Source organism: Dipodomys merriami, unplaced genomic scaffold, assembly GCF_024711535.1.
Source record: "Dipodomys merriami isolate MVZ:Mamm:240054 unplaced genomic scaffold, mDipMer1.0.p SCAF_1, whole genome shotgun sequence".
Taxonomy (NCBI): domain Eukaryota; kingdom Metazoa; phylum Chordata; class Mammalia; order Rodentia; family Heteromyidae; genus Dipodomys; species Dipodomys merriami.
This window is the reverse complement of record NW_027202270.1, coordinates 61483337-61498365: the sequence shown is the minus strand read 5'-3', so window position 1 is coordinate 61498365 and position 15029 is coordinate 61483337. Positions and strand designations below refer to the sequence as shown.

The following is a 15029-nucleotide window of genomic DNA, read 5'->3' as shown; positions in this document are numbered from 1 at the left end:
CACTGACAAAATGATAATATTGTGCCATCTTGAAAATTATTTATTGTATGATAAAACTAGGTCTAGAAAGGAAAACAAATTTAACCTTGTTAGGTGAAATCTGTTTATATACAGGCATGCAAAACATAAACCTGTATTTTTAGCCTCAATGGGATCAGGAAATTAGAAAATATAAAGAAAGAGAAAGAGAACACTTTTAAGATCAATGGATGGCTTTACAGACTAATTTTAAAAACTAGTACGTTGGGCTCTTAAGTGCTTAAATGGCCGCTTTGAAAAACATATTATTGGGCTTGTCTGGCTAGTAGACCCAAAACATAGCATGGAAAGGAGGATGATGGCTAGTTTATGAGTACAGATTGCAGGCCAGATTCATTGGGATGACCAAAATTGCTCTAGGCTTTGCCCTGGGGTAAATTCATTAAGAGTGGTAGAGACCACACCTAAGTAAGCTATCCACAGTGAGAGTCTACTCTGCTTCCCCCCACAAGCTTGCTTCCCATTAACTGGACACAGAAGGTAAACAGTAGGGTAAGGATCAGGGACAGCAGCTAGGTAAGAAGTCCTTCCCCTTCACAGTAACACACAAGCTTGTGTCTTCTAAGCATGCACAAAACAGAGGGTGTGAAGCTGAATTTCCAGCAAATAGCTTGGAATAGTTCGGGCATTCTGCCATCATAGACCCTGAGCCAAGGTTTCCACCATCCTATTCTAACTCACTGGGCTACATAAGCCAGAAGATGCAGCAGTGGCCAATTCCACCACATCCCCAGAAATCATGCTGTCCACTGTCCCTGCTTCTATTGTTTTATCACCCTGCACGTGGAAGGTCTGACTTGAGGTAAGAAAGACTATTTACACTAGTTTCCCCGTCCCAACTTCGGTAGGATGAGGAGACCACTCACATAGCTGCTCATGTATCGGGTATCCTTGCTGTGCTGGAAATGTGGTGTGTCTGCTGGAAGTCTGTACCCTGTGGGCAGGAAGCGCAGACCAGTCTTGTACAGGTTCTGTTGGGATGGAGGAGAACAGATGAAATTACAAGTGGTATCAAATATCTGACCCAAGTTAAATAAGCTGCATACAATTAAATTAGATATTTTTGGGGAGGTCCGGTCGTGGGGTCTGAACTCTGGGCCTGGGCACTGTCCCTCAGCTCTTCAGCTCAAAGCTAGCGCTCTGCTACTTGGGCCACAGCGCCACTTCCGGCTTTTTTCTTTTTGCTTATGTGGTGCTGAGGAATCGAACCCAGGGCCTCATGCATGCAAGGCAAGTACTCTACCACTGAGCCACCTTCCCAGCCCCAATATTAGATTTTTAAAATGGAAGATTGATTTCCTTAGCCTTTGAGTTAATTTCAACAAGAACTTAAGTAAATACTGAGTCATGAAATGAGTCGGATCACTCTCAACTTACTGTTTTGGAAAAACATGCTTCCCAACATGTAACCAGTTGACTACATTTCACCTAGCAAGAATTTGGGGAATGCAGAGAAAGCAGGCAGCCAAAGGCCTACCCTGTCATTAAGTCCATTTCAGATGACATTCAAGCTAACACTAATCTCCGAGACAGTCATACAACTCAGGCATAGCTTTAGGTTGTCCTGTCTGACCTCCCATGCACCCTTGGCATGGGGCTTTGAAGAGGTCAGAATGGGCATAATAATGGCAGTAAGGGACCTTAAATACCAGTAATCTTAAATACCTCTAGGAACTACAGGATTAACAATAATGGAAAAATTGGGCTGGGCAATCCTGGCTCATGCTTATAATCCTTATTACTTAGGAGGCTGAGAGCTGAGGATCATGGATCAAAACCAACTTTGGTAGACAAATCTGATGACTCTTATTTCCAATTAACCAGCAAAATGCCAGAATTGGAGATGTAGCTCAAGTTGCCAGCTGTAAACAACAACACCACCAACAAAAACTTAAGTGAGAACTGAAGGCCTTGAGGTCAAGCTCCAGTACTGGCAGGTCTGTGCATGCACACACCTACGCCTACACACACACACACACACACACACACACACACACACACACACACACACACTAGTGAAGAATTAAAAATCAAGTTACGTCTAGTATTCAAGAAGTACTCATCAAATGGAACAGCTTTTACACTTTTCAAGGTCAGTCTAGGGGGATGCCCAAGCCCAGATTGCTTCTGGGTTCAGTGGCACGGTTCTCTGCTGGGCAATGCCCATTCTCATTGCTTACCTCGCTCTGCAGCTTGTATGCATGAAGGGCCCGGTCCAGATCCACGGTTTTTGTAGTTGGAGCCACTTTGCCCCTGACGCTGTGCACGTAGTCATAGTGATAGACAGCCTGGGAGCACAGAGAGGCAGAGTGAGTGATTTAGATTGTGCCCAGGAAGAATCAGAATACATGGGACCCAAGTCCCTCTTAGGGATTAAAAAAAACAACTGGGTATTGATGGCTCAAGCCTATAATCCTAGCTACTTGGGAAGCAGAGATTGGGAGGATCAAAGTTTGAGATCAGTTCTAGTCAGACGAAAGCTCTCAACCAACTAATATACTCTTCTCAACTGAGAGCTGAACACGGTAGCACACACCTGTTAAGTTAGCTATGTCTGGAAGCCTAATATAAGCAGATTGTCCTCAGGTATGTACCTGGGTAGAAAGGGAGACCTGATCTCAAAAATAACCAGGAAAAACAGAACTGGAGGCATAGCTCAGCAGTAGAGCATCCTTCTAGTAAATGAAGCCCTGAGTTCAACTCCCAGGTCTGTCTCTACAAAAATCCCAAAAACAACAAAAAAGAAAAACTAGGGAATGTAACTCAGTGGTAGAGCACTTGCCTAGAATGCCTAGGAAGCATAAATCTTTGAGTTCAATCACCAGGTGACTTGAATAATTAATATACAGTTAGCCTGCCTTTCTTTGCCTGGAGAACTCTGATAGGTTACCATGTCAATCTAATTCACTGGTGGGATCTAATGTTTAATTAATAACCTACGTATTTAAGTTAGAAAGAGCACTTAGCATAGGCTTTTACATATACTTTTCCATTTGCACATATTGTGTTGAGGCTCAGAGAGATCACTTGCTTTTCACCAACCCCTGGTTATATGTACTAGATGCAGAACTCCACATTCTGTATCCCTAACTTCAGTCTGCTCACTTCTTGATTTACCATCACCGGCCCTATTATTGACGGCCTAGATATTGAGACATAACTGTTGCTCATGACACAAGGTGTGGTACAAAAAGAAATTCTAGCATCTCTCAAACATAGTACTGTACACAGCTCACCTACAACTCTACCCCCACCAAATATTGACAGTTCAGGCACTGGGAGATAAAGGCAGAATCTTTAGCAGTTTCTCAGAAATCAACTCTGCTCTCTAGCCGGGAAAGGCTGGCACTGCCCTAGCTTTGGTTGGCTGGTGACCCTCTGTCTTCCTTACTATCTATCAGGGTCACTCCTCAGGGATCACTTACATCACTGAGCTGCTTCCCACTCTTGACAGCTTGGACATAGACCGGTGTGTCAGTCACTAACTTGTAGTTATTCCTTGTCTTCTGCACGTGAGCTTTGTACTTGATCTGCCAGGAGGAAGAAAGCCAGCCTGGTTAGAGCATTTATTATATTAGAGATGGCTGGTTTTCACACAAGGCTTTTAACTCACGAGACTCCAGTGATTCTAGATATGGAAGCATTCCCAGACATCAAAATGGAAACTCACATCATTGCGAAGATCATAAGCATGTTTTGCATGGAGAATCTCAGGAGTGTCCCAGACATAGCAACCAATGCCCTTCAGCCAGGTAAGATCATCCTTGTATACAATCTAGAGAGTTTCAACATGCATGAGATAAGAATAAATTCCATCTACAATTTTAACACTTAAACAACAGGCATTTCCTGGTCCCCGATGATACTGGGGAACAAAAAGAAAATGACAGATAAGGCACATTGCCCCATGCCTGTAATGCTGCATACAAGGAAAGCAGAGACTGAAGAACTGGAGTTTGGGGACGACAGGCAAAAAATTAGGGACATCATATCTCAACCAATTTAAGTCTCTCATGGTGGTTCATGCCTGTAATTCCAGGAGGCATAAGTAGGAGGATCAAAGTCAGAAACCAGCCCTGGGCAAAAGTATAAGATCTGAAAGGGCATGGCTCAAGGGGTAAAGTATGTACTCAGCAAGTGCAGTGCCCCAAATTCAAACTCCAGTACTGTAAAAATAACAAAAACCAGCAAAAGGCACCATACGATGAGGCTGAAAATGCCATTGAAACATCTGCTCACAGAGCCCCACTTCCTGCAATCCCATCAGACAAATAACAAGAAAGTAAGCTAGAGAAAAGGTTGAAGTGAACAGGGAGGACAGTGGGGTGGGCAGGGGCAGGGACCTTCTAAGCAATGGGCTTACATCGCTGATTTGATCTGTCACTTTCCTGACGTGACTGTTGACTTGCAGGTCAGGGTGGCAAATCCACTCATGGAGGTGCAGGCGGTAGTCGATCTCACTGACTTTCTTCTGAGAATCCTTGGCGGTCACCATCTCTACCATGTCAGGCACCAGGTGGATTTTCATCTTGTTCTGTTCATATACAGATCTGTATAGGCGCTGAGAAATTAAGTTCACATGTCAGTCATCTTGGTCAGAGGAACTCATGCCTTCCTCCTATCCCAGAGAAGTCACGGTGAGCCGCTTACAGCAAACAGCTAGGGTCCATGGGCCTGGGAGGGTCTGTCACTTTCTACCTATTAGTACCAGGACAAATGAAAAGGCAAAGCAACATGGGCTGGGATGACACAGCTTCTTTACATGCCGCTGTCACAGGCAGGGGATCAGATCCCGGGCTGAGCAGACAATCCATAATGTGTCCACTTGGCTTTGCTGGGAAGAAAGGCCTTTAGGCATTACTTACATCGATGTTAAGCTTGCCGACTCGGAGACACCGTGCTGTGTTTGGATCATCGTCAACACTTTTTGGTATAGTATAAAGGGCTTTGAACTTCTCATATTCTTCTCGGTACTTGATCTAGAAGACAAAGTGGAGAAGGTGAAATCTAATTTTGTAGAGTAATGGGTTAGTTTTGCTAGCATGGGACAATGGGGAGGGGACCTTGCCCTGTCCAACACAGATGACTAGAGGCCCCCATTTTCCTGAGCTCATGTTCCGTCTATACAGAGACAGAAGCAGAGCTACCACGGGCCAGTGTGACGCTAAAATCAGACCATATCTGAAAGTACTTTTAAACTGTGGAACACTGTACAATCTTACTATGTTGAAATGTCTATAATAACATTACTGTTGCTATTCAACTAACTCATATTTAGACTTACATGATTTGGTTTTTAAAGGTGTGATTCTGGGGATCAAACTCAAGGCCTTGTACATGGTAGGCAAATGCTCTAATAGTGAGCAATATTACCAGCCCAGGACTATATGATTCTAAAATACTGTCTCATGATAATGTCTTTGTTTCTTTCTACTATAAGTGAAAGGTCAGAACTGTTCAGGAATATCATTTTTCTTAACAATTGAGAGATTGGTGTTTAAGAGGTGTGTGTGTGTGTGTGTGTGTGTGTGTGTGTGTGTGTGTGTGTGTGTGCACATGTGCATACATGTACGTGAGTACAACTTGAGCAGCCTGGATACTGTCCTTTAGCTTTTACACTCAAAGCTGGTGCTCTACCTTTGAACCACAGCTCCCTTCCAGCTTTCTGGTGGTTAATTGGAGATTAGAGTCTTTCAGACATTCCTTCCCAGGCTGGCTTCCAACTTCATCCTCAGATATCAGGCTTCTGAAAAGCTAGGTTTATGGGTTTGAGACACCAGTGCCTGGCTAATTCTTGAATTTTAATTTTTACAAGTTTTCAAAAAATACAATGCAACCAATTTCTAATTCTTAATCTGTGTTGCCTGTTAATGAATGCTCTGTTATTGCATGACCTGGGTAATAATGTCCTAGTACATGGTAATAAATACAGTCTCTTCTTCAAAACCAAAAACCCACATCTCAGTGAAATGGGAGGCATTTGTATCAGAGTTCTCACCAAAACTTGCATTGACTGGAGACCAAAATTTCCACCAGAATTTTCCAAACAAGAAAATTCTGTGTGTGTGTGTGTGTGTGTGTGTGTGTGTGTGTGTGTGTGTGTGTGTGTGTACACACGCAGGTCATGGGGTACCGTCCCTGAGCTGTTACACTCAAAGATAGTGTTCTACCACTTGAGCCACAGCTCCACTTTCAGCTTTTTGTGGTTAATTGGAGATAAAAGTCTTATAAACTTTTCTGTCTGTGTTAGCGTCAAACTGTGATCCTTCGATCTCAGCCTCTTGAGCTAGGATTATAAGTGTGAGCCACTTGCACTCAGCTTGTGTGTGTGTGTGTGTATGTGTGTGTGTGTTTTAACAATCAAACAAAAATAGAATGTTGGAATCCTTTTAAAGGACTAATATATAAGGGAATGAGTAAGGTTGAAGCAGATGGGAGGAGAATGATGAAAGGGGTAACATTAGTCAGGATGCATTGTACTCATAAACTGACATGCTGAATTGTACCAATTATTTGAATAAAACCTAAATTTTATTTTTAAAAAAGGTTATGTTTTTTCTCTGATCCACCTTGTCCAAACAAGTTGTCAAGAATCCTGCTTCTATATAGCAGTTTTCATGACTGAAGGAAAACAGCCTCCACTGGGCTTTGTAAATCTCATGTATAAAACTCTTCCCAAATCTGAAGTATGTGCCTTTGGCCTCATCTATTAATTTTGGAATGGTGTGATAATTAGTTGTCATACCCATCATTTAATTTTATCCCCAAACCTACATTTAATTCTATTGAAAGCACACTATTTTGTATGGTATGTCTTCTTTTTTTCTTGACTAAGTCATTGACACAAAGGTAGCCTACAAGATCACATCTGTGCCCTGTGTGACTTTCTTCAGACAGAACTCTAGAAGGAGGCATTCAGTGAGCACACAGACGGATGAGGGGTGCTGGAGACACTGAGGAGGCACAGTTGAATTAGCCTGAAAAACTCTTGGCATGGGGACCAGGAGAGGGCAGAGGAAGCAGGAGGCTCTTGTTTGCACTTACACGGCTGGCCAGATGCTTCTGGTTCTTGGCATGTGTCAAGGACAAGGTACTGGTTGGCAGGATGTAGCTGGTGGCTTTCACTTTATCCCAGGCCTCTTTGTACAGGTTCTGGAGGGGTTAGAAAGGCTCATGAATAAGAGGAAATGCACCCTAGTTAGCTCTCAAGTAGCACTTTTTCTGTCCTTCTCAGACAGTCCTTGCCAAACACCAGGACTCGATTCATTTGATTCTTGTTTCATTCTACACATAATAATTTTATGAGAGAAAGTAGGAATTTGAAGGTTCTAGAAAAACATTTGGGGACAGGATGCTTACCCTCATTTAGTCTATACGTGAATCTGAAGGGGGAAAGGTAGCTCATATGTAAGAGAAAACTCAACTTACACTGCTGTAAAGACTCTTCAAATTCTTGGTTCTGTCATAATCCACTGTTTCTAGAACTGTGGTGTATTTGTCTTTAATCTGATGATAATTTTCTTTATATTTCACCTACAGACAAAAACAAAAACAAAAATGGAAGCCGGGCGCTGGTGGCTCACGCCTGTAATCCTAGCTACTCAGGAGGCTGAGATATGAGGATCGCGGTTCAAAGCCAGCCCGGGCAGGAGAGACCGTGAGACTCCTATCTCCAATAAACCACCAGAAAACCGGAAGTGGCGCTATAGCTCAAGTGGTAGAGCGCTCGCCTTGAGCTGAAGAGCTGAGGGACAGCGCCCAAGCCCAGAGTTCAAGCCCCACGACCGACAAAAAAAAAAAAAAAAAAAAAAAAAATGGAAAGGATGATTTACTTCTGTTGTTGGAAAACACACAAATTGTCCCTAGGGCAAGGAACCCATACCTCACTGGCGTTGATGCCGCTTTGAAGAGCAGTCACATAAACTGGCGTATCTGTCACCAGGTTATAGTTTGGGAAGTTTTCTTTACTTGCTGCTGTGTATTTTATCTGTGGAGAAAAGGAAAAAGTCACCAAGAACTGGAAAGTATAAGACTATCATCAGTTTTGGTCAGTTTTTATAGCTATTTATGTCAACTTAGAGGTAGCTTTACTTGTCTCTAGACTTCTGCTCCATCCTAACAAACAGCCTGTCATCCTGCAGATTGTGTGTGCCTGCCAAATAGCATCTCTTGACCGAGTAGGGTGGGAATTGTCCAGGTGTCCTTCCTGGTTCTGTTGCCTTCTCCTTTCCCTCTTCCACAACCGACAGCTGCCACCCCATGAGACCTGTGGACATTCCCTGCCAGAGCTTCCTACCATGTTCTGTTAAGTGGGCCCAGATAGGCTGCAATGCTTGATAAGAAATGTACTCATTATCTTGCCCATGTAATTGTAACCCCTCTGTACAGTATGTTCACAATTAAAAAAAAAAGACTTGTTTTTTAAGCATCTACCAGCAAGGTACCAGTAGTTCACACCTGTAATCGGAGCTACTCAGTAGGCTAGGATTGAGAATCGTAGTGCAAAACTCATTTCTCTCTGTCTCTGTCTCTGTCTCTGTCTCTCTCTATCTGTCTCTCTCTCTCTCTCACACACACACACACATACACACACAAAGCTAGAAGTGGAGCTGTGGCTCAAGTCATAGAGAGCTAGCCTTACGTAAAAGAAGCTCAGGGACTGAGTCAAGCGCAGGACCAGCACAAAACAAAAACAACAAAATAAACAAAACCAAACAAATCCTCAAACCCAAACAAACAAAAATATATCTACCTGTGGTTATATGCTTTGCTTCCTACTCTGCAAGTTATCCTGGTCAAGGTAGAGTGACTTGCAAGAAGCTTGCGATGCATGATCCTTAGCCATGGAGAGACTCCCACTAGCACATGCTTCCATAAGAAGTTTAATTGGAGCCAGGGACATGTGGAGTGGGTAGGGGATTTGGTTCCCTCAGATCATGCACTATTGTAGCAGCTTCCAAGGAAGCAGAGAGACAGCCTGGCCTGCAGCCTGATACCACTGCATAACTTCTGATTTAGATGAACCCCAGTCCTCCTAGGGAGGTTAGCTCACCTGACTCTGAAGGTCATATGATTTCTTGGCATGGAGGATCTGGGGTGTATCCCAAACATAGCAACCAATGCCTTTCAGCCAATTCAGGTCATCTTTGTACACATTCTGAAAGAAAGCAAGAACATTACAAGGTGACAGATATTCTGAATTTACCATTGAGCAATTTGATAGTTCTTAACAGTCCTTGACTATGTATGTACGTAGTGCTTCAAAGACTTAGGATAGGCATCTCACCACTGGGATGTCTTAATTCTCTGTCTTAAAGAAGGCTAGGGAGATAGTTGTACCAAAGTCTTAGTCTAGTGAGGAACTGATTAAATGTTCAATTTGGTGTCCTATGGTGCAAATGGAACTATTACACCAAAAAGTATTTATTCATGCCACTAGGTTTATGAACACAGGGACAATTGGATCATGGAGGACTATGACAGGACTGGGTGAAGCCTATAACTAAGTTGAGAAAGACGGTCATACATCACTTAAGATCTCCTGGGCATTTCGAGCATGAATAACATTGGGTTCTTCTGGGAGGGATGTCCATTGATGAAAGTAATGTCGGTACTCCAGGTCACTGAGGATGTACTGGCACCTTTTAGCCAGCACGTGGTTCATCATATCATTGGGGATATGCACGTTGGCTTTTGTGTCTTCATAATCTTTTCTGTAGTTCAACTAAAGAATAACATTTTTAATAGACAAAAAATTAGAGGAGAATTAAAGCTTAAGTAATGCAAATCCATTACCTTAGTCTCATTTTCAATCTAAGTCAGAACCTCTGGAACAGACTGATGTTTCTAAGTTTTTAGTTCTAAAGTTTCCCTTGCAGGGTCACAAGGATCTTAAGGCTCTCCCCCTTTCCCAATACATTTCCATATTTAATGAAAACAACAGGTTACCTTCAAGGTTCAATTGTTCATACAATCTGTCAAGAGCCCTCACTGTGTTGGGTAAGGAGAAAGGAAGGGAAGGGAAGAAGCCCCCAGCCATCCAGGGTTTATAGTTAAGAGTTAGGAAAGAATGTCCACATTAGTCCATCCCCCACCTCACCAGGAGCCCCAGGGCCATCTATAAGTGGGGAGACAGAAGAGCCCACTGACGCTAGACAAATCTGCTGCAGGAGTAAACACTGCTTACCGCACTCCTCATCTGCTGGAAATCCAGACAGTGAACCACACCAGGGAACTCGCCAATGACTTTTCCAGCGAGGTAGTGACCCTTCTGCTTCTCATACGTCTCTTTGTATTTCAGCTGTGAAATGGGTTCAACATTGAGAATCGCTGGGGTTTGTTAACCAGTCCCTTGCTGCCCACTAAAAGACCTCAGACAGGAAATGATCAGACTGACCTCACTGTTCACTAGGTCAGCATGTTTTGCTCCAACAATGGGAATATAGCGTTCATCCAGGGTGTAGCCATAAGCCTTGGTTCCCTCCCATGCACCTTTGTATAAGATCTAGAACAAAGAAATAGATATCACTAAATGTTTGCATTCAATTACTTTCAAATAGTACCAAAAGCAATGTTGAGGCAAATCACTTGTGCTTACAAGGAGGCTTAACTTGTTACTTGTAGCCACCAATGTACCTCCCATGAATAGGGCAGGCATTTGGTGTACTGTATTTCAAATTAAGTCTACATATATATATCTATATCTATCTATCTATATATATATTATAACAGAGTTAACTATATTTTCAGTTTTTATAAGAGATGAAAAATTTGCAAACATGGAAGGAATCATATGATTGCTTCCTATTGGGCATATTCTATCCACACTCCTCTCCTTTTAAATTAGCTGACTTAAATTTTGAAGGGCAAATTTTGTTCACTGGCCATACTTGTGCATAGCTGCTGAAGATAGACAAGCCTCTCCTCCTCTTTCTCCTCACAGTTGTTCCATCCCATGTGCTCCTAGAGCCCTTATAGCACCTCTCATATTAATCTATTTAGATCTGCTTCTTTCACTTGGATGAGCTTACCTCATTGAACACTAGCCCCACTGCCTCGGAAGGGTAGGGCACATCACAGGAACTAAAAAAATAACCAGCTGAATACATGCAATTTACTCTGAGCAGATTCAAGCAAAGCTGAATACATGTTACTTCTAATAAACAAGATGAAATACAATGAAATCAATAGGTTACCTGATAAATTTCAATGTTTGCTAAATCAGTCAAGACTATGAGTCCTGCTCACTGGACACTATGTTGAAAGTGTACTGCAGAACTTGTGGGTGGAGGATGGAAAGGAAATATTGGGAGAAAATGAGAGAGTGGTGACATTATTCAAAAAGGAATGTATTCTTTACTTGACTTATGTAATGTGACCCCTCTGTTCATTGTCTTTATAATAACAATTCATGAATCCTGCCTGACAAGAGCTTAAAACTAGGAACTGACTTGTTGTTTAGGTACTCACAGTGCTGTAGAGTTTCCCCATGTCTTTGGAGTGGGAGATATAAGGTGTATCTGGAGAAAATAAATACTTGCCCTTGGCTTTATTAAATGTTTCTTTATATTTTACCTACAAAACAAAACAAAACCTTTCAATTACTATAAATGTATATTTAAGCTTTCATAGGATCTACCTAGCAGCAAAATAATTAGACTTCATTTAGGTATTAAAACTAGCAAACTGACTGAATTTCAGACAATTTTAGGCTAGTAGAATAGAATATTTTGGATAAGAATATAGATAACTAAAAGTGGTTATAGTATACTACCTTCTAGTGACTTTTAAATATCACCTTCATGATTATAATTTACCTCTTTCCCAATTTTTTACAGAGTTAAAACAATCCACTCAATTCTAGGCAATGAGCTGCCTGCAATTCAGCATAGACAAAGCATTCGGCATAGACAAAGCAAACTTACATCACTTTGATTGATTGCATTAATCTTGGCCAAAACAATCTCTGGAGGATCAACCACACTGGTAAAGTTGGGGTAATTGTTAAGTGCATCTTTCTTATATTTTATCTGAAAAGAAATGAATACAATTAAGTCAGGTCTACTCCAACAGGGAATCTGCCCCTACAGGGCAGATAAGAAGGGTAGGTATAGGGTTAAAAACAGAACAAACTTCCCATACCTGATTCACCATTTCCTGGTTCTTAGTAACTCTCACATGGTCCACAGAATCCAGGGGAATCCAGCCAATACCTCGGAGCCACTCCATGTCAGCTTTGTAGACATGCTGGGAATAGGAAGAGCGATGGTCAGACAAGATGACAGACAGAAGATTGCAAACAAACACTTTTCATGTTTTGTTTTAAAGATTTCTCTTTAGTAGCTGTTGTCTCCCACATTTCATCCTGACTCTATCTGAGCAAAGTTTCTCGAGACTGTGGTTGTTCAAAATAAAGCCTGTACTTTCAGGGACAAGGATAAGGTTAGGTGCATGAGTACAAGAGGATGAGGGGATGAAAAGGATAGTTACTTCCAGCTATGGCCATAAAAGGTTTACCAAGGAGATGGTGATTGTAGATAGATGAGATAGATTTATAAGTATGTAGAAGCATATGGGACATTTAGATTAAATGAAGGGAATTGCATAATGCTGGTGTGGTGGTAGGGAAGGGGGGGTGTCTCCTCCAGTGTGGCTATGCTGTTTATCTCCACTCACACCATTCCTCTTGTCCCTGGCTCCAGAATTCTTCCCTCCCAAATGAAGAGGAGCTGCTAATCTCATTAAATTCAACAAGTCATTCTGCTCCCATAACCAATATGACAGGCTGTTTCAATTCAGGATCTATGTTTGACCTCCTGTACTGTTGAGAAGACCCAGGTAGGGTTCCTCTGTGTACCTGAGCAAGTAATCAAAGCATCTTGTTTCTTTCCTTGCCTACAGAAGGCTGGAGATAGGTAGAGATCTTAACTGAGGTTTTGGTGTGAGGTTCTGTGTCACATTCTTTTTTCCTTTTTTTTTTTTTTTGTGGGTCATGGGGCTTGAACTCTGAACCTGAGTGCTGTCCCTCAGCTCTTCAGCTCAAGGATAGCACTCTACCACTTGTGCCACTTCCAGTGTTCTGGTGGTTTATTAGAGATAAGAGTCTCACAGACTTTCCTGCCTGGGCTGGCTTTGAATCATGATCCTCAAATCTCAGCCTCCTTAGTAGCTACGATTAGAGGTGTGAGCCCCTGGTACCTGGCACCTTTTTTATCCTAGTCTTACCAAAGCTCTGAGTGAAGGATGGTAGTGCTTTGTTTGGTTTAATCTATACCTTATTTTTCTTCTACTTTTGTTCTTGTAAGTTTGTAAGTGACTAATTAAAATACTTTGAGAAGTAGGATCCTCAGCTAAACAGCAATAAGGCATTCTTAGGTCCTTGTCTAAAGCATCATCTGACATTGTCACAACCCCAACATAACCTCCCTTCTTAAGTCAGCTGGTAAGTCTCCATGTAAATGTGAGTGAGGAATTCCTAATGGGAGAAATGGTACAAAAGCAACGGATTTTGCAATTATTTGACATTGAATGTTATGCAGAATTGTGGTCCATAAGCAAATCTATCAATCAATGACTTCTCCCATATTTCCTTTCCTTTATAGCTTCTCAGTTCCCTTCTAGGAACAAATAGTTATAGCCCAAAGTTTTAAACACTGGTGACTCTAGAATGCTGCTTGTCCTTGTCAGAGTATCTTATAGATTTCTAGATAACGAAGTAATGAAAACCACTTACATCACTCTGTAGGTCATAGGCCTTCCTTGCTTGAATAACATCATTTTGGTCAGGGTGACATGTCCATTGGCGTAGGTAATGACGGTAATCAATATCACTGACCAGAGTCTGCCCTTCCTTGGCAGCCACAACAGACACCATGTCAGCAGGTATATTGATTTTGGCCTTTGTTTTGTGATAGTCCTGTTTGTAGAGTCTGTCATTCTGAATTTGGCCAGCGTGCTCAAACCACACTAGTTTAGGATCATCTCTCATTGTCGGAACCCCAACATAGTGGCCTTTCTGCTTTACATGTTCTGCTTTGTATTTCAGCTGATGGGAAGAAGAATATAGACACCATCAGCTTTGCCAAGCACAAAAGGCAAAGCAGCAGGGGTGGGGGTGGGGTAGTTATCTGCCAAGAATGATCAGCAAACTCAGCCCTCAAGTTTTTGGATCCACTAACACTCAGAACAGATAACAAATAGCAATGAAACATATGAAGAAATAGCTATTTCCAAGTTAAAAAAAATCATCTACTTGTTTTCCAATTTTGGCAATATATTTATTTGGGAGACAAGATTTTTATTGGAGGCAGAAAACATAAGAAAATATAAAACACTGAAAAATAAGTTTCAAGCAACAGGGTTTTTTTTTTTTTTTTGGGTCCGGTCATGGGGCCTGAACTCTGGGTCTGGGCACTGTCCCTCAGCTCTTCAGCTCAAGGCTAGTGCTCTACCACTTGAGCCACAGCACCACTTCCGGCTCTTTTTTGTTTTGCTCATGTGGTGCTGGGGAATCGAACCCTGGGCCTCATGCATGCAAGGCAAGTGCTCTACCACTGAGCCACCTTCCCAGCCCCACAACAGGGTTTTTTTGTTTGCTTGTTTGTTTCTGCAGTGCTGAAGACTGAACCCAGGACTTTGTACATGTAAGGCAAGCACGTTAAAACTGAGCTACCTTTCTAGTCTTCAAACCACAGCTTTTGAGGAAGAAAAAAGAAACATTAGCAAATGCAAAACCCATGAGATAAGACAGGGAGGAGGCACTTCAGCCCTCAGCCACGTCTGCCAAGCTGAAATACTACATTCCTAAGGTGACATAGCTGGCATCTTTTCTGGGCAAGGCCTTGTTTCTGCCAACTTCACTCAGATGGGAATAAATTACCTCACTCTGAACATCACTGGAGCGATGGGCATGAACAAATGGTACAGCATCTGGAGGCAAAATGTAGCCTGTGGCCTTTTGTTTCTCCCAGCCTTCTTTATAGAGGTACTAA

General features: G+C 42.2%; 1 protein-coding gene across 16 annotated transcripts in view; it reads right to left on the bottom strand.

The window, feature by feature from the left end:
* The window catches only part of Neb (nebulin), a 214272-nt gene that overhangs the window by 62451 nt on the left and 136792 nt on the right, over positions 1 to 15029 (bottom strand). For all 16 annotated transcript variants that reach the window (XM_070023306.1, XM_070023324.1, XM_070023348.1 and 13 more), the window contains exons 97-114: positions 14918 to 15025; positions 13772 to 14083; positions 12181 to 12285; positions 11964 to 12068; positions 11509 to 11613; positions 10436 to 10543; positions 10226 to 10339; positions 9566 to 9763; positions 9092 to 9196; positions 7922 to 8026; positions 7468 to 7572; positions 7084 to 7191; positions 4905 to 5018; positions 4403 to 4600; positions 3710 to 3814; positions 3465 to 3569; positions 2220 to 2327; positions 906 to 1010 (exon numbers count right to left, since the gene is read on the bottom strand). In XM_070023306.1, the coding sequence (XP_069879407.1) occupies positions 906 to 1010; positions 2220 to 2327; positions 3465 to 3569; positions 3710 to 3814; positions 4403 to 4600; positions 4905 to 5018; positions 7084 to 7191; positions 7468 to 7572; positions 7922 to 8026; positions 9092 to 9196; positions 9566 to 9763; positions 10226 to 10339; positions 10436 to 10543; positions 11509 to 11613; positions 11964 to 12068; positions 12181 to 12285; positions 13772 to 14083; positions 14918 to 15025 (2313 nt within the window). The remainder of the gene's footprint in view (positions 1 to 905; positions 1011 to 2219; positions 2328 to 3464; positions 3570 to 3709; positions 3815 to 4402; positions 4601 to 4904; positions 5019 to 7083; positions 7192 to 7467; positions 7573 to 7921; positions 8027 to 9091; positions 9197 to 9565; positions 9764 to 10225; positions 10340 to 10435; positions 10544 to 11508; positions 11614 to 11963; positions 12069 to 12180; positions 12286 to 13771; positions 14084 to 14917; positions 15026 to 15029) is intronic.